The sequence below is a fragment of the Bombus fervidus genome, chromosome 5, assembly GCF_041682495.2.
Source record: "Bombus fervidus isolate BK054 chromosome 5, iyBomFerv1, whole genome shotgun sequence".
Classification (NCBI taxonomy): Eukaryota; Metazoa; Arthropoda; class Insecta; order Hymenoptera; family Apidae; genus Bombus; species Bombus fervidus.
The window spans coordinates 1,140,223-1,163,467 of NC_091521.1; the positions used below are offsets into that span (position 1 = coordinate 1,140,223).

A 23,245-nucleotide genomic window follows, 5' to 3' on the forward strand; every position below is an offset into this window, starting at 1 on the left:
AGAATTCGAAAGCTATATATTTTTGGAAATTTACAATAATATAAAGTAATTACTTTCATACGTATTTATTAACTTACATAAATCATATGATAATGTATAGATTGCTTTAAAAATACAATACATTGAATAAAAAAGGTTCATTGTATATTTACAAATTTTAGTGTTATACAATACGCAATTATATTTCAGTCAGCACACGCTTTTGATTTAAAGAAATTAATAGTATATACAACATCTAAAAGTGTTTTTGTAGCTTAAAATAAGTACGAAGAATTTATTAAAATCAAATAATGACCAGCGCTGTATTTTTTAACATACTTTTGTTGGTTTTATGAAACCCATTGTAACATCTGTTAATTCTGATTTTAAAATAGTTTTTAATGCAAAACTTTTACTTGTGCAGCATCAACCAACAAATATTATGTTATAGGAAATAACACGACAGTGGTCAAATACATATAATAATACTAATTCTAATACAGGCTAAAACATGTTTCTAAGAATGAGACAACTATGATAATACAATTGTTTAACAATATCACAGCGTTGGTTTTTCGTCTGTTGGTTCTTCTTTTATAGGATGATTACATTCCATTAATGCAGGATTTGCCACAGCAATTATATTATCTCCCCGTGAAGCTATTACCTATATTTGATCAAATTGAAAGCCAAATTAGCATTTACTAATTATTACTTATTTAACTTGATATTATTATATATATGTTTCTTCAGAAATTAGTAAATAATACATATATCAATTTAAATAAAATTTACTACCTTAAGATTGAAATCACTTTCCTTATCTGTATTATCTGCTTCAACTTCATTAGTGTCCTGTAAATAGGACCATTTGTCAACTTGAAATAATTAGTACACATACATTCGCAATTCATTTGCTTACGTGTATCGATGAAGACTCTTCATTTGAAAATGAAAGTTGACTGTCAGAGTCGCTAATCTCCTCGATACTCGCACTGAACATACCATTGTTATTCTTCTTCCTCCAAACTGGACTAAAACAATGCAAATGTCTGAACATCAATATATACTTGCAAAATTAATTTCTTTGAAATTATAAGTCAATAAAATATATGTGTGATATTCAAGATTGCAATCTATATAAAATATTTTAATAATAAGTGCATCATCTACTGAGCTCAAAGTAATCACCTTGAAGATCTGTGTCTTCTAATTGTTGAGTTACCTATATCCATTTCAGGGCAACGTAGATCCAACTCCTCCTAGAACAGTGAACTGCTACAGACAGTAGAAGTGACAAATATAGCGTAGAAAATGAAAGCCAGAAAAAAGCTAATTATTATTATTACTATAATTAATAACGATTACTTGATATAACTAATATAACAGGCATACACAACTCGTAAGGACACCAGGAGCAAAGCATAGAGTCCTAACAAGTGTGGAAGAAAACTGTATGAATTAATTGTGTTTTAGATAGTAATTTAATTTTTAATATGTTAATCCATAAATTAAAAAAGTTCTTATTAAAAAAAAGCACCTTCTACTTAAGGAAAAACAGTTTCTGAGAAGAATTTTTTTATATGTATGTACATTTATAAAATATTTAACGTTTTTTAAATACTTGTTACTTAACAAACATAAGTATACAAACATTTAATACAAAAGCCATGCATGTTATGCAAAAGCTATACTTGACCTTTTCTGCTTGTGCTTCGCGCGTATATCAACGTAGTGGTAGTTTACATGTTGCAATTGTTTACGTGCTGGGTGCATAGTTAGTTGTTAGCGCTCATGCGAGTGCAGCAGCTCATTAATATGCCAACGATTCCAGATCAAATCATAACTATGGAATTCCATCAAGGATTTTGTAACGTTTTTTTTTTTAGGCTATATATATGATATTTTGTAATATTTAAAAAAATCGTTGATTTTTTTTTGTATAATCATTACTTAGTAATTTCTTTAATTACTGATCATAAAAATAATAAATTGATTCAACTTATCTAATAATTAATATTATGTACGTTATCAAGGAAATTTTTTCATAATTTTTCTTATATTAAGTTGATTAAATTTTTTAATAAAACGTTTGTTTTAGTTTAATTTTAAATATAATAAAAATTTCTTGGTATTTAATTTTTATGATTATACCATATAATTGATGTATCACATAAAATATGTCGTATTCAATTTATATTAAAATCCGTGACTTTGTCCCAAGTTTATAATGATTCTGAACTGGAATCTGTATGTACATGGCTTATTATTATGGTCGAGGTGAGCTAACCTGCGTCGCATCTTCATTCTCACCCTCTAGCTCGAGCTTTTGTCGTTTTGTACGGTCAGGTTCGTTTTCTTCGCCATTCTCACGTGGCCTTGACACGGATAAGCTAAAGCATTTTAATTATGAATATCATACTTTAATTGGCTTAAAAACTACATGTAGATTTGGTTAACCTTCTATAACACTGTGTAACTTAAAAGTCATTCCTATATATATACAGGATGTTCTACTATTGTTTCTATATAACTTAAGGAGACGAAAATCAAGAATAAAAATATTGCGTTTCCGGTTTTATTTTTTAGCTATTGACAATAAAAAGTCGGTCAGAATATCCCTGCACGCGAGCAAACTTCCTTACACGAATGAAAGGAGGTCAGTGGGAGGACCTAAGCAGCGGGGCACAGAGATCCTCAATTCGATCGACACACGAGCTGCAGCTCACCTCGTATGAGTCGTAGAGAAGAAAACTATGGTATTCAGAGACGTAAACAACCCCGCGCGATGCTTCGCAAAAGAAGTGGTAGTTTGAACATTCAACCTGTTTACTCGTGGAAATCCATAAGAACATATCGAAAACCGCACTATGAAATTTCCGAATGGAGAGTATTAATGTTTCCTCTAATTCTTTACTTCCGCGAGTGTCCACAGGAAAATCACACACGCACCGCGATTGTCCCAGCCGCGAGTGTCCACAAAAAATACAACAAATTACAATAGATGTCCGATATGTCCCCTGTTTTCTTGTAAACAGATCCTGATTCTTCTCTTAAAATTTTGCTGTATTGTGTTTTCATATGCCTCAGTAGTAAAAGTCGAGAGGATTTAAATCTGGTGACTGAGCAGGTCAAAACACAGGTCTTCTTCGACCGATTTATCATCCTGTTTCCAAAACAACTGGTCAAGTGCTCTTGCAGTACACGCACTACGCGCACTGCATATACAATATACTCAAGTAAGACTCTAACTTAATGTTTTCAGTTCTCTAAAAGTTCCCCATCGACTGTCGGAATGATTTTGTTCTTCCAAAACCGTTCTAGTTTCTTGCTTCAAAATAGCTAAAACATGGCAATGTAGTGATGGAGAGTTCATTCAGAAAGAAAAATTTACGATACTCATTACCAATGCTTTCATTTTCTTTGTATAACTCGGAATTATTCAGGAACAGTTATGATATTTAAGAAGTTCTTTTTGAAAGCAAGGGTACGATATTGAGGAAGCGAAGAGGCTGTACATCAAATGTGTTTAAAAAAACCTATTTTACACAATCTTCAAACTTTATATAGCTAGAGATTTATTAGATATGCCCATTGGAAAAGTGGACTTTCTGTTTAACAGATGGGTTTCGGAAATATCTCAATTATTCAAGCCTTATTGTCTTCAGTTTTTATGACTGTAATGTGTTTTAAACGTGGAAAGAAAAAATTAGAAGAATACTCTAAGAAAATTCTAGTACAGAAAAGAAGCATAACTAACACATTTATTGTTTATTTTGAAGCAAACATTGTGACTATATTCGTGGAATAATATAAAATATTAATTTGACATTTTGTAGGAAGTGTTGAAAAACCGATTCTAAGTTTTTCGGTAAATATTCACTTTTCATCACAAAATGTCAAAATAATATTTGAAAGTGTTGTATGCAGTGTACATAGAATGTATACATTTGCAGAACTTTCGCATATATACTTTTGCTACGTTGTGGTGGACGGGAATAATGCAAAAGTGCGATGTTTATACTTCGAAAAATATCTCAACAGGACTATACTCAGCGCACAGACGTTTTACAATACAGCTCAACGCCTGTGGGATACCGGCACATTAAAACCTGTCCTATCTGGCATACGAATTCGGTACGATGATCTGGGAGATAGAACACTGCACCGTATTCAACAAAATCCCAATTTGAGTACGAGGACTATTACTGCTGAAAAAGGTATCAGCAACAGCACCGTATGGTCAGTATTGAAGGGGGAAAATCTACACCTGTATAGCATCCAGAAAGTTCAACAGCTAAGAATGAATCAGTAGAAAAGTCCAACGCAATTTCAATTTCCCTGTCAGAATATTATTTACTGACGAGGCAACGTTTAACAAATGTGCAATAACAAATATGCCTAACGAACATTTCTGATCATAGGACAATCGCAGTGCGTGTGTGATTCGCAAAGGCAAAGGATTAGAGGAAACATTAATCCTCTCTATTCGGAAATTTTATAGGGTGACTTTTGATATGCTCTTATGGATTTCCACGAGTAAGCAAGTTTAATGTTTAATCTACCATTTCTTTTGTGAAACGTCGCGCGGGGTTGTTTACGTATCCGAATACCACGGTTTTCTTTTCTACAACTTATAGGAGGTAAACTGTCGCCCATACGTCGACTGAATTGAGGATCACTGTGCGCCCCGCTGCTTAGATTGACCACCTTTCGCTCATGTAAGAAAGTTTGCTCGCGTACAGGGATATTTTGTCTGATTTTTGATTGTCAATAGCTAAAAATTAAAACCGAAAACGCAATATTTTTTTTCTTTTGTATTCTTGCTTTTTGTCTCATTTTGGCGTTAAGAATCACTCCTTAAATTATATAGAAACAGTAGCCGAACACCCTGTATATTTATACCTTTTAAATTAATATAGAAAAGATCTGTAACTAGAATTCTGATTTTAGGAAGACAAACCTTATACATATGTGTATATTCGAAGAAATTAACAAAAAAAGGACAATCTTTTTCTAAGGAAATTCACGATACTTATAGTTCTATTACCTATTGCCTCTTGTAATTCTATTACCTACATTAATCTTCAATATTTTCATTCTAAATACTTGTAATAGAGTTAATAATATTTTTATAGAAACTAAAGATACTTACTAATGATTTTTTGAATAATGATACCCAGAATCTCTCACAACGCGTCGGGCCAAAGGAAAAAGTTCATCTCTTCTAGTAAGAAGGGCAGGTACGAACCTGCAAATTTGTGCAGCAGCCTCATTTACTGACACTTCGTGCAATGTCAATGGTTTCTCCGGTTTCCTCTTACAGTCAAACCTTCCATAAATTGCTGCATATTTCCGAATTTCTTCCATTCTACGTGGATCACTATCAGGCATAGCCATTACCATCTACAAATAATACGATTACATCAAATTTATGGATCATTTTAAGCATGTACAAAAAGTGATATTTACTTCTAAATTTTTGCAAATTTTTTTCTTAACATTATGAGGTTTTGGATCAACGGGTCGAATAGTAGCGGCAAGTCTTTCAGCTGCCTCTGCAAGTCTTTGTATTTGAGATTGCAAAAGGGTTGGAGTAGGTTGGGTTGGACTCGCAGGTGCACCACCACCGCCACTAGGACTTGGTGTTGTACCACTACCACAGGATGACTCACATGTCCCTACCTGAAAGTAATGGTATTTCTCTAATAACTCATTTACACAGGATGCTTCGAAGTTATTAAAATATTATTGACCAATCGAGTATGGAGAAATATGTATGTCTTTTGTCTGAAAAATGTACTATAATTAGTTTTGTTGTGTCTTATAATGATAAAGTTTTCAATATACAGATTTCAAACGCCCAGAGAAGACTAAATCCAATCCAATTCACTATACATCGATAAAAATGTTTATATTTCAGTATTTTATGTATAAATTGAAGTAATCAAATATTTAAATAATTAAGTATTAAGGACAAAATATATCTTTAATATATGCTGCATCTATTGCTCATAAAATTGGAATAAGAGTAGCAACATTTTTTTTACTAGAAGTATACCTGTAATATACCAGGACTGTGAGAAGTAGTATAAGGCAGAGGTGTATTGGGACTTGGACTTTGTCGAAATGTTGTCGAGGCCACTGGTGCTGTTACACTTGTAACGGATACAATAGGGCTAGTACTTCTACATGGTAATGGTGTTAGAGATACGTGCGACGAAACATATGGAGTAGGAGTTGCTGTTTGCGAAGTCGTTGTGAAACCTTGAAGATTTTGCACTTGCGGCCTGGGACTCACGCAGGGAAATCCTATGCCAGCAGGAGCTTTACACGTAGCCGTTGTCGGTACAACTGGTGTTTGGAAAAGTGCTATAACAGAATTTTGGTAACTCGATTAATTATTAAACTCTCCGATTTACCGTAACATTAATAATATCTATGTTTTGCAGGATGTAATATATTTTTATTTTTATGGTTTCTTTTTATACATATGTCTTATTTTTGTAATTTTATCATTTTCAAATATTTTGTATAATTGTTTGATAAAATGATTTAGTCAAATGTACGAAAAAATGATTTGATATTAAGATATTAAGGTACTTTACAAGGATTTGTGAGCCATTCCTGAAGAGCTTTTTGGAGTCTTCTGACATGGAGAGGTTTGCTTGCCATACCAACGAGCGCCATAATTTCCAGAAATTCTTCTTCTCCAGCATCGCATAATTGTTGTACGTCGTCACCACCTAGAATAGTTTGTAAGAAATGGTTCGATCTCTTTAATACGAATTATTTTAAAAGGTTTCCACTATTATATGGTATTTTTTAATTCTTTCTTCAAAACGTTAAAGTTATCGAAAAGGAACTAGATATTTAAAAAAGAATTTCTTTACCCATTTCTAAAAGCGTGTCGTAGTAGCTCAACAAAGACGCACGTTGCATCACTCTGTACAATTGTAGTTCCGCTTCATTTTGAGGTACGGACGTCTGCACCACTAAACGATTCACGTAAAAATTCATTAAAAGGAAACGTTTGACTCGAGTAAAATTGAGACAATTTTGATTATGTATAATATCGAACAATAAAATTCTAATAATAATCTAATAAATCATTAAACCATCTCATCTGTGATTCAAAGTATCTTTAGAATGGCTAAGATTATTAGAATTTATGAATAAAACAAGTTTTAAATTTGGTCATCTAAAAGGACATAGCTTACACCTGAAATCTTCAATCTCGATAGTTCTATGCTATAGTTGAATCAATAATTTTTCATTCTTTCCTATCGCCGATGATCCATACAAGCCTTTAATGTTATCATAAATAATAGAAGAAAAGCAGTAATATACAATGGAAAGAATATTAAGAATATTCTCTGTGAAGTCTACAAATATTCGGCATAATTCATATTCTTGCAATTGGATGCCTGATGATTCGTCGAAAAATAATTTCCCTGTATCTGGATATATTAGAGGGGTGAATTGTTGGTCGACTGATCGATCATTTGGTTGGTGAGTCCGGTTCGGCGAGCTGAGCTCACCTTTGCGGAGGAGAGCTCGCCTCGGACAGTATGCGGCAGACGGTCGAGCCGCCAGGGTGTCCGACTAGTTTCTTGCAAATTTCGAGGAACTGCGAGAAAAAGCGGCGTGCACACACGTACAGCGTATAAATTAATACCGGTACCGCTGGCATGGCATCGGACGCCGCTCTTGAAAGAGGGAAGGGAGGGGAACAGGAGAGAGAAAGAGTGGTGTGTCCCTCCAGAAAGAAAACCTGTGGTCTGGGTGCGACGAAGAGGAAAGGATAGAAATTAAAACAAAGGGAAGAAAGATGAAACGGAAGATGAACCGAGTACGAGAGGTAGAAGGAGGAGGAGGAGGAGGAGGAGGAGGAGGAGGAGGAAGAGGAGGAGGAGGGGGAGAGAAAAAGGGAGATATTTAAGGGATGAGAAGAGAGAGGGCAATGGAGAGAGGGAGAGAAAAAAAAGAGAGCGACAGGAAGCTAGAAGAAGAGAAGAAATGCAGAAGGAGATACGGAGCAATACGGTAGAGCCGGGCCCTGAAAAACCTGGCCGTCAGGTCTTATTACGAACCTAAGGCCCGGTCTCACGCTTATATACACCGACCGAGATACGAGTAAGTCCCTGACAGCAGCGGGGTGACTCGTTCCGCGAGATTTTTCTGACGTTGGCCCCTGCAGCCTCGGCTGAACCCACCAAAGGGATATGTGGATCTTTCTAATGAGGCGCCGATTTCTCACTCCCTCCGCGCGCCCTCTTACGTTCTTCGATGTGCTCACTTACAAAACGATCTGCGTAACGTGCGCTGGTAGTAAATTATACGGTAAAAGTTCATTTATTTCAATATCGGTATAGATAAATGCATATCTACAATTTAGAGCTATTTAATTATTCAATTGTTATAGTTCCGATTATGATGCAATATGGGAAATTTTGTTAATTATTATTTCAATTGGTGCAAAAGAATATGTTTCGAGAGTTTACATTGAAATAATGTAAATTTTTTTATTCTTTCCAAAACTCCGAATTCTTTCTACATATCATTATATTTTCATATATAAGTCGAATAAGGTTTCATAAGGTAATGTAAAAGTTTCAACAGTTTGGTGTCTTCAACATGTTTAATTAAGATCATTTACTTTCTTTGGAACCTTAAATTTATATAAAAGAAAGAAGTCGGTTGTTATGGAAACTTGTTTGACTGAGAATCGAGAACGAAACTAGAAGTATAAGCAATATTTATATTTAAATGGTATAAAACTAAAAATTTATCGTTAAAATCTAATTATAGAATTATAAGATATCTCAGGATATAAGACGTCATCGCGCTGTCTGTTTATTATATTTTAATTCAGATTTCCTTTAAGTTTTCATTAACTTTTTCGTTGTTCATGTAATTTTTGCCACTGCTTGCCTTTAGTTTTTAGCATTCCAACGTTCTGCCTGAATCCATATTGTTAAACGTCCACTTACAATCTTCTTTGTAATTAACTTCTTCGACAAGTACAATTATAACAAGATACCGATAACTTTCGTACAAAATAAATGGTCAGACGTGCTTTACAGTTTCGAGTGTTTTATGGTCATTCGTTAATTAAACATGAGCGATTTTTGCAGCTGGGTTCGTTCAAATATTCATGAGTCCCTTGATTACACAGAAATCAAACAATAATGCCCATCAATGAGAGTAATTCATATATGATTTACTGTCCATAAAGTATCGAGAGTGGTTCTTTAAAAAATCGAACAAATACAAAAAACCATAAAGCTTCTGATGGTAACTCCCGTTTCTTTTCAGCTTCTCTTATTAAGGAGTACCCAGAAAATATACGTATTTTATAACTTTAATTTATCGGGGCAAGTTGAATAAAAAAATCAATGATTTAAAAATAAATAATTGGATCGATATTAATTATCTAACATTAATTCATAAATTGCTATTTTACCTTCCTATACGACATTTTTTGGAAAAATAGATAACATTACATTGAAAGGACATGTACTGGTCACCCATCCCCAAATTTTTAAAATGTTTACTTGTCTATCCTATTTCACTAGTCCTCTTCTATAATACACGAATCCTATTTCGTTATTAATTCGCTAATATAAAAAAAACGTAATCTTCTTCTTTGACAGATTTCGATGTCCGTAACTACATTTATCAAAGAATATTTTTTCCATATTGTCATGACGCCGCACAAATTTTCCCATAGCATCGTAACGTAAATCAATATAAGACGAAACAGGTAAAAAATTCAATTTCCTTTGATTTTCGACCCAGGTCATTCTCATTGTAATCAGGCAATGGTATGGTTCCTCTATTTAGGATCCTCTCACCTCGATCAAGTAGAGTAGCTATACCTCTGACCGACAGTCTAGGACTGGCAGTGCATTTACATAACAACTTTTTTGGCACAGGATAATCGTTTTTGTCGGTAGGAACACGTACGCGAGTCGGAGGCAGAGTCGTCACGGCATAGCATCCAATACTGCGCACCAGGGACGCGCTAAGAAAAACCTGATCCTACCGTGGCCTCCTCAGCCTCCCTGGGAACGATGCGTGCTTGTTGTCTCTTCGCCACCACCGACTTTTCTTCTTTATGCCCACTGTTCATCATCGTTTCGTTGCTTTTCAGCCAACAATTCGTGGATCACACTGTGTTGTTCTGCTATCTTTAGGATTCGCTTCGTCGTTTCTTCTTTTTCCGTTCCTTTGTTTCCCTTTTTATTGTTCCTGCTAGTTTATCATTAAAATTCACCTAGGAATCGTAATTAAATTCGATACACTATTGAAGTGCTTAGAAGTCGAAATATGATGTTAAAGATATTAGGAACATTTAAGAAAAGATTATCAATAGACTGCGGATATTTATGCAGATTCAAATTTTTACGAACATAGCTAAAGAAAGAGAAGTTATACAAAGATTTTTTTACTTGCTATATAAATATCATATTTTGGATATGTTATATTTGTTTTTATGTTGTCAAATTTCCTATAAGTGCATGAAAACTCGCAGCCTACTTATAAATACACGCGTACTGCCATTATGTCACTTGTTCTGAAACTATAAACTTTTAGCGAGTTCATATTAGTTTGAGATTAAAGAGTTTGTTACTCGTATCAATTTTTTAAAATTAGTTCTCACTTCGATAAATAGATGAGCAAATGAATAGATACATAAATCGAAATAGACCAACTTACGCCATCTTAAAACAACTGTCGTTGATTTTCTGTTTTTCTAATCCCTTTGCACAATCGAATCAATAACAAAACCCATTCCTGTATATTGTATATTCAAGAGAGACCAGAAGACAATCTCGAAAGTCTTCATCGATCGGTGTGGCCATTGCAAAAGTGTGTGACGTGGAAAAGAGGAAGAAGCGACAAGATTTCCTCTGGGAGCACCATCAAATGCTTCAAGAAGAATCGATAAATTCTCTAACGTAATGGATAAGGACTCGCAGGAGACAGAGAAACATGATGATACTGAGGAATAGGGAGGGATTAAGAAAATAGCCCTTGGATGGAATATACAGTTTAAGCGAACAGAGGTGAGATTCTTGACGTGCATGCCCCATTATTCTATTATATCGTACATACATCATTATATCGTAAAGCATTGTAAGATGATAAAATTGACTTTTAAAAATTAATGTGGAATAACAAAATTGGGATCTGTAAGTGTCAAATGTTATGGAATAATTGTATTATTTTTATTTATTAAACTAGGTTTTATTATTTATGAAATTCATTATCCTAGCTTCTACCATCTCTACCATCTCTAAACTAGGTTAGATAAAATATTTGATTATAATATAAAAGTGATAAGTGCTTAAATAAATAATATAAATTTGTAAGCTCTATGCGTTGATAGGGTAATATGTACCGTTTTTTATTATTAATATGTCATTAATCTATATTCTTGTCGTATGTTATTCCCATAAATCGACTAAAGCTTTTAAATGCTTTCCATTACTTCCCGTCATTGATTATTACTTCTAATTAATTACGATTACAAATGATGCCAATGATCTCACATAACGATGAACTAATCAACAGTTGAGATCTTCCATTTTTTGATCTAAACGCCATCCCAAAAACTTCACTTTTGCTTGGTCGAGCTTTACGTACAAAAGAAGAACGAGGAAGAGAAGCAACCGAAGAAAAAGAAAAAGAAGAAGAGAGAGAAGAAGAGAAACTAGGAGGGGCTAGGCAAAGAAAGAGGTAGAAGCGGGTTAGAAGCAGCCATCAGCAGATGAGGGGGGTGGTCCAGGGTAAAAGACGTTCGGTTGGACGTGGTAAAGAGAAGAGAGACGAGGGTGAGAGCGAACGAGTGCTATAGCTTCTTTGTTCGATAGCTCACGGTGCGGACGCTCTTCCGATGCTACGCAAAAACGAGTCTAGTTTCTTAGAAGCGGCCGTTCTCGCGCGGCACCACACCAATGCCAGTGGAAGAAGCAGTGGCGGCGGCGGCAGCGCGGCGCGGCGGCAGCAGCAGCAGCAGCAGTAGCAGCAGCGGTTAGTATTTCGCTTTTTACTGGCATTGTAATCAAGGAAGGGTTAGGTGGGTTTTTGTCTAGTGCCTCTGCCGCCGCTTGGACAAAACACCGGACAGATGGACTGAGTCGCCGTTTCGATCCCCCTACCTTACCTTTCTGTCCCTTTCTCACTCTTCCCTTCTCACTTTATCTAGTTCGTGCTAAAGCTTTTCCTCCTGTCTCTGTTCTTCTTCTTGTTCTTCTTCTCCATAGTCTCTCCCCTTGGTTTCTTGGTTATCCCTCTTGGCTATCTCTATCTCACCGAACAGCCCCTCTTTTTATCTTTCTAATCTGCTAGTCTTCGTGCACCACCCTTTCTTCATTCTTCCTTCTTCTTCATCTTCGTTGGGGCTATATCTGCCAGTTTTACCTTACCGTTTTCGTTCCCTACAGTTGCCCTTCTCAGCTCCTCCCCCCGATACATACGAGCACCAGGCATCGAGCTTCTCTTCTAGGATACTATTTTACTTATCCCCACTTTTTGCCTACCCTCTCCTACGGCCGACCAATGGTTAACTCCCCTTCGACGAGCAGGAAGGAAAAAACTAATTTGCTGGTCAACGATCAGGCAACCAGAGAGAGGGAGATGATGCCAGGGGAAAGGACATATAGAATATAGAAGACCTTTTAACGAGGGAAACGAACGATTTCTTCGGTTTACGTGTTGTGTATGGTTGTTAAGTTACGTGTGGATTTTTTATTTTTGACATTGTCTTAGTTTTTAATTGGAAGAGTTCTTGTGACCGTTGATTGGACTAATACATTAGTTATAAAAATATTCCTCTCTTGTCCAATAATTTAGCGAAATTCTTATGATTATTGGTTACAGTAATAACTAACAATGACTTATCCACCAATTTGAACATATATAATCAACACACTATTCTATATAATTTGTTCAGCCCATTCATTAGCAGAAGTTTCGGCCATAGGCATTGAAAGGTCCCTGCGATATTTAAAAATGAGGGGTAGAGCACCGTGTGTGTCGAAGGAGGCAGGATTAGAAAACATATTGTAAATCGGTATTTTCGGGGGTAGCAATACCTCGTTCGAATTGAGTTGATTGGTTGAGTATCGTTTTTAAGCTCGCAGGGTGGGGCCTGAATTCCATCCTTCTTGCAATGGCCAACCTCCGTCGCTTTTCCATCCCCTACTGTTTAAAGCTTCTCTCCCTCCCTTAGATGCATTTTAAAGTATGGTCGACTGATTTTGTGCCCGCATGCCGCGCCATCGAGAAAAAACTGGCAGTCCGTTAAAATTGCAAAACATCACGACACGTAATCTTTATTTGGTGGCGGCACGAAGCGGGATGAAATCTCCTCGTCGTCGCTGGGAACGGTTAAGCTGTCGAGTACGATATGCTATTTAACGTGTTTCATTGACATTATTAACCCTTCCATGGTGCGTTTAAAGTATTTAAATTAATTTGTATACTTTTATACAATTATTATAAAAATATATTATATTAAAGTAAATATATTCGATGTATTCAGTAATACTATAAAACTAGATATATTTGATAATAAAGTTAACTGTTAAATGAAGTTTTAAATATTAATTAACTAATATAACTTAATATAAATTTTTTGTATATATTGCAGAATCATTTGCAGAATTACTTTATTAAATGTTAGATAAAAAATTGTTAAAGTTATTGTAATATCAATGTTTATTATTCATAATCTAATAATATTAGTACACGGTAGAATTTAGAAGAAGCTAATATTTCAGAAAAAGTGTATCAAAACCAAAAATAAACATTCATCAAGGTAGTTTGAATAATGTAAAAAGGAATGAAAAGAAATATGAAAAAAGCGAATTATAAAAACAGCTGTGACGTATGCTCGCATCGTATGCGTTGAAAAAAGTAAAGGAACTCAAAATGAAATATGCAAAAAGTTAAATGACTAATGTAAATTAGTAGAATATGTTTTTAAAGGACTTAGTTTCAACATCATATATTGTTGGAAAGATTTTGGTATTAATAAAAGTAACTACACTCAGCTATTAAGAATATATATATATCAACAGCTAATTACAGCACAAAAAAATTTATACGATAAACCCGAAATTTATTTTCTTTTCTTGCAACATAGGTAATTAAAGATTCATCCAGTCGAACAACTTTATCGCTCGTAAATGTACCCGATACTTAAAAGACAGTCAATATACTATGTAAATTAGCTAAATTCGATAAATATATTGGTCTAATAAATATACGATTTGTTTTTTAATCTATACATTTATATTCACAATATTCTTAATTTATTCTCATAAGCACTATTGAATCTCTGATATATTTATGATTATTTGAATATATTTAGCGTAGTAGTCATGACTAAAAATTAAAAAGAATACTAAAAGTACGTATGCGTGCAAATATTAACTGTTTTTTAACATACGTTTGATAGTGAAATGAATAAAATAACAATTGTATCTGACGATTCGAAAAATTCTGGTTTGATGCATTTCTTTGACTTGGCAGAAAGTAACCGGAACGGAAAAGAAGATACTTAATCTAAGTTTCTGTTCGGAGAAACGATGACGCGGCCGCGTAGTATGGTGCAAAAATAGACAATCCCAACCAAGAAATAAAATGCAGAAACTCACGGTGAACAAAATGAAAGAGTTCGGAGGTCGACCAAAAAGATCGGCGTCCACGTAGCGAAAACAGATTGGATAAAAAGTCGCGCGACAGGCTTCCACCGAATAAACAGGATAAATCTGGATTCCTTCGCAAATAGCGATGAGTTTAGCGATATACTTGCATGATAATCGTTTTTGCACCATATCCTTCTACCTGGATACAACCCAACTAACTGAATCGACATTGTGAATGCAACTGACCGAACGTTTTAATAATACATAATAAACAGTATCAATACCTAATTTGTTCTAATTATTGCACGTGGTTAGACAAAATATTCAGAATATTCAAAGCAATTAATTTTAAAAAGATTGACAAATCTTTTTTAAACAGGTCGACAAACTTATTATATTATAATCAATAAAAGTATAATTATTCGTAACTATTTATTTAACTTAATAAGTAAAGAAGTATGAATGTTCTTCTGTGAATAAAATAATAGGAGAATAAATGAGTTGTTTAGCAAGCGTTTTTAAAAGATGGAAAAGATATACTTAAAAGAATCAAATGGAAATCTGTTTGGAAATAGTTGTAATTATAAAAATGCAATATTTTTAGAAATGGATAAAAAATAATTGAGTTTGATTAATGACAAAAGATTATCTGTTTCATGTCTCATTAATACTTGTGATATTGTCTGTGAAAATTTTTATGAAAATAAGTAAAATATTTAATTTGGACTAATCAAATTTTTTGAGTAATAATTAAATATTTTAAATCAATGAATATTGTTAATATTTTCTAATATTACAATATCAATATATCATTAGAAGATCAACCTGCAGATAAACGAAACAATGAAATTAATCTTTAATGCAATAATAAAAGAATGTAAATATTAAAAAATAATGTCAATTTAATTAGAACATTTGCTTTCTATTTATTCAAAGATAATATAAAAAATGTCTAAATCTCGTAAACCTTGGAAGAAACGTTCCCACGGGCATCCTGTGAATATAGAATTTTTTTAGTAAGTTTTTTCTTAGGCCCAGTGAAGACGAAGCAAAGGGTTATAAGCAAAACATCAAGGGCTAATTTTTTTTTAAATGAGAGCGTTCGCCACTTTCTGGTCACATGCATACAACCTTCGCACGCAACATTTCAACTTCTGGTCTTTCTTCTACCTCACATTTACATTACCTTTTCGTATAGACAATGTAATGTTATCAATAAAAAATTAGGATATCATAGAGATTGTATTGTAATGAAAAATTGTGCGTTAGATAACTTTATTAAGTCGCGTTATCTTTGAGTATGCTGAATTGAAATCATATCAAATGTTTGAATTAAAATTATGTTTATATTATCTCAGTCTAGATCAAGTAAAAGAATTACTGCAAATGGCGAAACGACCATCATAATCTTCCGATATGTATTCCATTGACGTGACTTTTCTAAAATAAGTGGTAAAACATATTATGTCGTATTTCTATAAAGTAAACCAACTCAAGCAGTCAAATAATTTGTTCTAACAATCATAAAAAGTCGTACACATACGAAAAGATGTAATAATATCAACAATAACAATGTTACTTCTCTCGCTAAAAAAGAACCAAACAAAAAAGTAGAAAAAAAGCAACTTTACGGTTTTCCCGTGTTCATCCAACTTCAACAACATTCCAGCCGCAACGTAACACGTCGTCCAACAAAAAGAAAGACGAGCAAACGAACCAAGTGTACGCGTTCGTATACATATATGTACGTTTCCCGCTACCCAGCCGCTCTTCTTCTCCCTTGGATCGCAAGGTTGAAGACTGATAAAAACCCAGCAGAAAAACTTCTCTATCATAGGGTTGGTGGGGGGGGGGGTACCAACGGGGCTGAGGGTGGAGGGAAAAGTGGTGGTAGCAAAAACAGCCTGAGAAAAGAAGAGATCAGATAGAACGTCGAGGAACCCACGGGAAAGAAAGAGGGAGCACACGGTTCCAATGGAAGAGAGGAGGAAGAGACAAAGAATTCTTTCCGAGCTATTTGTTTTTTTTCGTTCGTTTTCTGCCTCGTTCTTCTGGGTCAGGCTTCTTCCGAGTTTTTTTTTATACCGTCGGACTGATGGAAAGGGTGACGATATGCATATGTTTGAGGCGGAGGGCTGGACCAGTGAGTCCGGTTGTATCACTCGGGAGGATCAACGTATATTTGTATATATTTTATTCTAGTTAGGTTCTTCATGGGAGTGTTAGATCGACAGGTAAGGCAAGGGCGCGACTGCGCATCGCTTTTCGGGATTAAATCTTTTAGAACAAGAAGGGAGAAAAAAACGAAAGAATATGGGGATAGGAGAACGAGAGAAAATAAGAGGGATTTAAGCGTACCCCTCACGGTGGTAGACTGAAGAATTTCTTGCCTGTTAATTTATTCGCGAACGAGATAAAGGTCGGATGGATTCCTTCCTTGTGGGAATATTCTGGATATGTACTTTGTTCTTATGAAGAACCGAATGGCTTATGAGTTTCGATAGACAAACCGTTTTCTAAGCGATTGATTGTCTTTGGATAGAAAGGAATATTTCTTAATCCTTGACTGCTATGGTAAAATAAAAATAACTTTCTAGCAAAGCTTTGAGATATAATCGAATGTAAAACGTAAATGTGAATCTTTCTAGGGAAAAATTGAGACTCAGTCTAATCAAAAATTACCGAACGTGTCGCACTTGAATACCATCTGTAAAACATCTTAAGTATTTCAAAATCCCACATTAACATTTAAGAATTAAGTTCGACTTGAGAACGGAAATTTTTGTTCGCTATGTAACTAGATATAATACTAATTTCATCAATTTTGTTCAACTAAATATGTCAATGACTGTATTATAGAAATAGTGAATTACAATATGGAAACTGATTAATGTATCGTTAAAAAAAAAGGTTTCATATATTTTATATCATACTCGGTATAATAGGAATTCGTTTCTAGCATTTTAAATGTCCGATCAATATAAATATTAGCAACGTATACGCAGCTGCTTATTCTAACGAGCTCTTTCATTCCGTTTGTGTACTCTGCACGCCTTCTGAACGAGTTTTCTGTGCATACCTCTGTTCCCGACGTTAAAGAGATGCCTGAATGTAATCTGAATACGATCAAGAAATTGTGCGATTCGTGGGTGGATGCACTCGAATGCGGGTTAATTCGACAAACCGGAACGAGAACTAGAGCGATTTGTGAAGATACGGTGATATAAAAGAACATAACCCTTTTTTCTGTGCAATCCTTTGAAAATGAAAATTGTGATGGTAAAAATTTAAACAAGAAAGGTAATTAAAAATTAGAAGATAGAATTGAAAGTGTCATTTTAATTATTCTTATTTATAGCGAATTTTAATCTTTCAATTTTCTAACACAAATTTGAAATTTAATATTTTAATACGAAATGAAGGTAATAAATGCAAGTATGTATATCTTTTCATCTTCGATTATGAATATTACTTAAAAATAATAATCATCCTTTACAACACTGGGAATTATACAAAAATAATATTATTACCCCAAAAATAAAATTACTTAATCGATCTTAATTTTTCAATCATCGATTAATATTTATATCTGTTTGCTTAAATAAGGAATAATTAGATGCAATTAAAACATCGAAGTTTTCTTTTACGACCGATATCAGAAATTATTAAATTTTATTTTCGCAATTGTTAATTGAAGGACACCATATATGCACGATATGGTATCAAAGGGATAAAATTAAATATGTTTTGTTTATGATACAAAGAAAGGAGATAATCGTAAAATAAGAAAACGGGCAGGTTTGGGAATGCGAGCCATGGCTGCTATCGTTAAGACGTTTAATTTGAAAAAAAATTCTTGGCTCGATAAGTTCTAAGTAAGCACGGGAATCCGGCAAACTTGCCGCAAAAAGTTGAAGATTTTTTGTTAAGTTGCATAGCGACAGAGCAGTGAGCAAGTGGCTGTTTTTACACGCGTTTCGGCCTCAAATTTATAGCGCGCCAAATTATCCCGGTGTTTCGAATAGGCCGCGACAGGCATGCTAATTCTAAGCAAACGGTCAGTAATGCGGTTCCTCGCATTACTTCGATAGGACAGAAAACTAAGTAGTAAAAAATATAGAAATAAGAAACAACTTAGGTTAGGTTATCTAAAAACAAAAGACAGACTTAGCATTTCTATTTCTCGAGAATTATAAGTCGTTCGTACAACGAAAAAAGGTAAGTATGTATGTACTGTACGACCTCCAGTATGCGAAGATTTACTGTTTAAATGTTCTATTATTATTATGCGGACAATGCGTATTTTTCCCCTCCAATAGTGCTTTATTATCGAAATAAATGTGGACGTGTTGTACATCAATAGCAAAAATTCACAAAATTAATTAATAAAATAGTTAAAATTTATAAAAGTTAGTCTCATTAAAAAATTTAAACAATAAAAAATTCATATTACTATTACTATTACATTTACTATTGTAACAAAAACCTAACTAAAAAAGTTAAATGTTCTTTTCTTGTCCAAAAATCTTTATGCCTTTTGATCACTGCTTTAGCTAATTTTGATTTTTTATTCTTTATGAGAATAACAAGTGTTCTAGAATTAAAGACACATAAATAATTAAAAAATATTACATTTACATTATACCTTACTCTTTGCAACTGTTCTTGCATTATTCTTTTTGAAATATCAGATAGTAATTGTTTAGTAGAATATTACACACATTATTATATATATCGCGAATAACAATCCGAAGTGTTCGAAAATTTCTCAATGATGAAAATTAAAACTTCCTCATACAAACAATCATATCTTTCCATTAACTGAAATACTAGAAGTTCTTCAAAATACAAGCATCGCAGAAGCAAATAGAGACCAATTCTTTCTTCTCTAATTTCATATTTAGGAATTACTAAGCAATTTCTAATGCGTAAGACTGATTCGATTCGTATAATAATTCTCTTCGATGTTTCGACACGAGGCAAGATAAGGGAGGGAAAAAATGGAGCAAAAGAAGCAGAAATTGAGAAAAAGGCAGAGGAAGGTAAGAAAAAGAGGAAGAGAAAGGGAGTGGAAAAAGAAGGAGCAGCCATTTGCAGCCAGTGGACCAACTGCCGTCTTCGAGAGATATCCTCTCTCGCAATTTCAACTTTCGGAGAAACGTCAGGCAAAACCGCGAAACCAGCGCTTTTTTACCATTTAGTCTGCAATGGTCAACTCAGCGCTCGCGATCGCCTTCTATACTGTTATATCCTCCTCCGTTGGCTGTTTCGTCTTGTAAGAAACTGACAAAAACCGTTCTCGCAATAGTTGCTCACCGATGGCGGAAGAAAAAGCGTCTTTTTGCACGGCGCGACGCTTTTTGTCCGCTTCCTGAGTCATGCCTCTTCCTACCCAGAGTAGACAAAGCACATACACTATGCGCGTAACTGTGTATCTTTGCGCTCTGTATACGTGTATCTCACAGATCGTAAAAATGGAACTTTTTCAGCGAGGAAATTGAGATATATAATATCAGGTTAGGCAAGGGATAAATAATTGTAACGATCGAGATACTGTTGGGTTATTATGGCGATAGATGTTCGTTTTTATAATATCCGTAATTATAATTAATAATAATCATATTTTGTGGTGAGTTGCAGTAGATTGTACAAAATTAATTTCTAAGATAATTTAGGGATTTTGCAATATGAATGATGAGGTTTGCTGTTGGTATGTATTAGGGAAGTTAATTATAATGACTTGAAGGATACTAATGTAAGTACTTACATGTATAATATTTTTATCAGAGAAATAAGAAATAATTATCCTTTTTTATCAATAATTATTAATTAAGTAATGCCTTTGAAAAATTCATTACTTCAAGAGTAACAAGTTTTTTTTTAAAGAAATAAGTAAACGGCGGAAAGAAATAAAAATTGAAATAGATAAAAATGCATGAATACTATGAATATTTTTTTTATTAAATGATGACGAAAAAGTCAAATTTACATGAATTTTAAAGATTCAAAGGTGCAATGATTTATCGGCCATTTATTTAACAATAATATATTAACGCGTTATGTTTGAATAAATTAATGCAATTTGCTTTGATAAATCAGTAAGAGCCAATTTTTAAAAAATCTTTGTTTTGGTATTTAAAGAAACATTAAGATTATGTTTAAAAATTTGCTACGTATAATTAATATTTACGAAGCAATCATTCAGGCATGTCAAGATATTAATACCAAACACTATAATACTGTAAGAATACTATTTATGACAGTGATTAGACTGATTGTGTATTAATATAAATAAAATAGTATTTGTGAAATATCTCGGAACTCGAATTTAAAAAATGGTTAAATTATGACATAAATTACAGAGAAAGTACGGCATCAGAAGTTAATTGAAACCGATGCAATCATTTTCTTAATCATCAATTTTGTCCAAACATGTTACGAACAAGAATTTAAATTTACTACCATTTTTCTACTTTAGAAGGAAAATAAGATAACCTTACAGAAAAACAATTAAGAATGAACATTAACTTCTGTCAATATTTGCATAAAAACCTAAGCACATACCAACAAATGTATTTAAGAACATAAGCATGTAATATCATAATCTCTGAAAAACTACGAAACATTTGACATTTAAACACATACAAACCATAACTTTAATATAGCTAGAAACTTACGCGTGCCGTTGATGTTTCTGCTGAGTATCTTGGGCACAGCAGCGGTGACACCGGAAACGGATGGAACAGTAGGGACAGTAGGGATAGTGGACAGCACGGCAGCAGGCTGCTGATGCTTAGTTGGCGGGCTCGCCACCACAACCACGGGATTCTGTATGGTGCAAGTGGCCGAAGTCAGAGCACCAGAACCACCGACACCAGGAACCGTGTTGGTCGACGCCGATGCCACTGGAGAAGATGTACCAATACCGCAGCTTGTTGTTACCGCCGCTGTCGTCTCCTCCGGCGTAGGTCCAAGCACACGATTCTCCATTTTCAACTGTTAACTCCACTTTCCGTTCTTTCCTCCCCAAGAGGATCGCACCGAGGCGTTACCTCCCACGATACTCACTCACTGCACTCGAGCAACAATGTTTGACGCATTCGAAAGTATCAAAAGATGTATACATTTATGTTATCATTACATCTCCAGCACGAGGAACACGTCATAAGACAATGTTAGTGAGAATTGCTCGAACAAGTTAAATGATTATATTTTAACATTATCGACTGATAGGTCGGTGAAAGTGTAATAGAACGATTAAGATAACGATACACCGAATGATTAAGATAACGAAGATACCAGTAAAAGTGTAAAGAAAGATTAACAACTAAATATGAAAAACATTTTTAATATCTAAAAAGTTAAAAAAAAGAAAAAGAGGAATATAAGTTGTACTCTTATAAGCATCGATGGAATTGGTGGCACTTGGAACGCGTGTGAGTGTAATCGTGCAAATCAGTCTAATACAGTAACTTTCTATGGAACAGTTATTTGTTAGATATTCATCTCCTTCAGAAGCACCGATAGTCTTTTTTTAATGCAATTGTGTGAACTTATCGAATACGTGTGTGTATGTGTTCTTAAATTAGTATTATTGTTAACCGAGAGAAACAAATAAAATAAAAGAGATCGTGCTAACACTTCGAAAAGCAGCAGCGAGACACTTAGAACGATGACGCAGTGCACATTGCCGGCCATCGAGTGATTCCACTACGTGTCTGTGCTATGCCCCCTCTACTCAACTACACAACGTGCAATATTACCCCCACCACTGCCATATTCACGTGCGGTTATCCCTTCCTTCAACGATTCCCCCACCATCTTGAGACAATGAGAAACGATGGACACTACTGCGTTAACCAGAGTACGTAAATCTCGAATTCTTCCGCTTCCCAATTCCCACATTAAGGTAAATAATAAATACACTTATCTTTTTGAGCGTCAGATTTATATTTCATTTAAATTTAATGTTCTGTTTCGTTCAATGAATTGCAGGCTATCGAACGTGACAAGTAGAGTTAAGAGTTCGTAAAAGTATTAAAGTTGATGATGGTTATAATGAATGATTATAAGTAAGAATAACGCGCGAAATATCGGTTCTCGCGCGTTTGAAAGGTATATTATTTCTTTCATTTGAGGTTAAAATATTATATTGACTTGTTTAAGTAATTAATACTATTGCTGAGAGTATTTATAAAGAAAGTTGTCAGATAACAATTTAATAAGATACATCAACAGGTAAAGTGTTGAAAATTTGACATTTCATAATATTTTAAACTATTGAATTTCTTCTTTTTTATAACAATCAGCGTTAGAACTTAGAAACAACAAATACTCTCAACTTTTAATAAATCTATACCTACGGTGCATTGTATTGTGTTTTTAAAATAAATACACAGCATTCTTCTGAATTAAAATTTGTTGAAAGAACTCATTTTGTTCAACAAAAACGTTAATAAAACATGAAATTATTGTCCATTAACTCAGTTTTTATTTCAATATTTACTATTACAATCTAATTAACCTACTACTTACACGAATTTTCATAGATTTTTCTTAAATTCCCAGGACGTTGAATGAATAATATTCGTGTTAGTTTAAAAAAT

At 34.1% G+C, this 23,245-nt stretch overlaps 1 protein-coding gene across 9 annotated transcripts; it reads right to left on the reverse strand.

Annotated features, from left to right (window-relative positions):
- Positions 1 to 49: 49 nt before the first annotated feature.
- Positions 50 to 22,330, reverse strand: Nab (NGFI-A-binding protein homolog). 9 transcript variants are annotated; one of them, XM_072003639.1, is made up of 11 exons: positions 21,317 to 22,319; positions 6,873 to 6,974; positions 6,588 to 6,725; positions 6,041 to 6,351; positions 5,452 to 5,664; positions 5,231 to 5,385; positions 2,270 to 2,372; positions 1,171 to 1,238; positions 902 to 1,013; positions 778 to 834; positions 50 to 646 (listed from the first exon to the last, which is right to left on the reverse strand). In XM_072003639.1, the coding sequence occupies exons 1-11, from the start codon at positions 21,627 to 21,629 to the stop codon at positions 539 to 541; spliced, it is 1,680 nt and encodes a 559-aa protein (XP_071859740.1). In that variant the 5' UTR covers positions 21,630 to 22,319; the 3' UTR covers positions 50 to 538. The 9 variants fall into 9 exon arrangements, 7 of the variants coding, with proteins under 7 accessions (XP_071859740.1, XP_071859739.1, XP_071859738.1 ...); XM_072003638.1 differs by having other exon boundaries at positions 1,171 to 1,241; XM_072003637.1 differs by having other exon boundaries at positions 5,135 to 5,385.
- Positions 22,331 to 23,245: the final 915 nt, after the last annotated feature.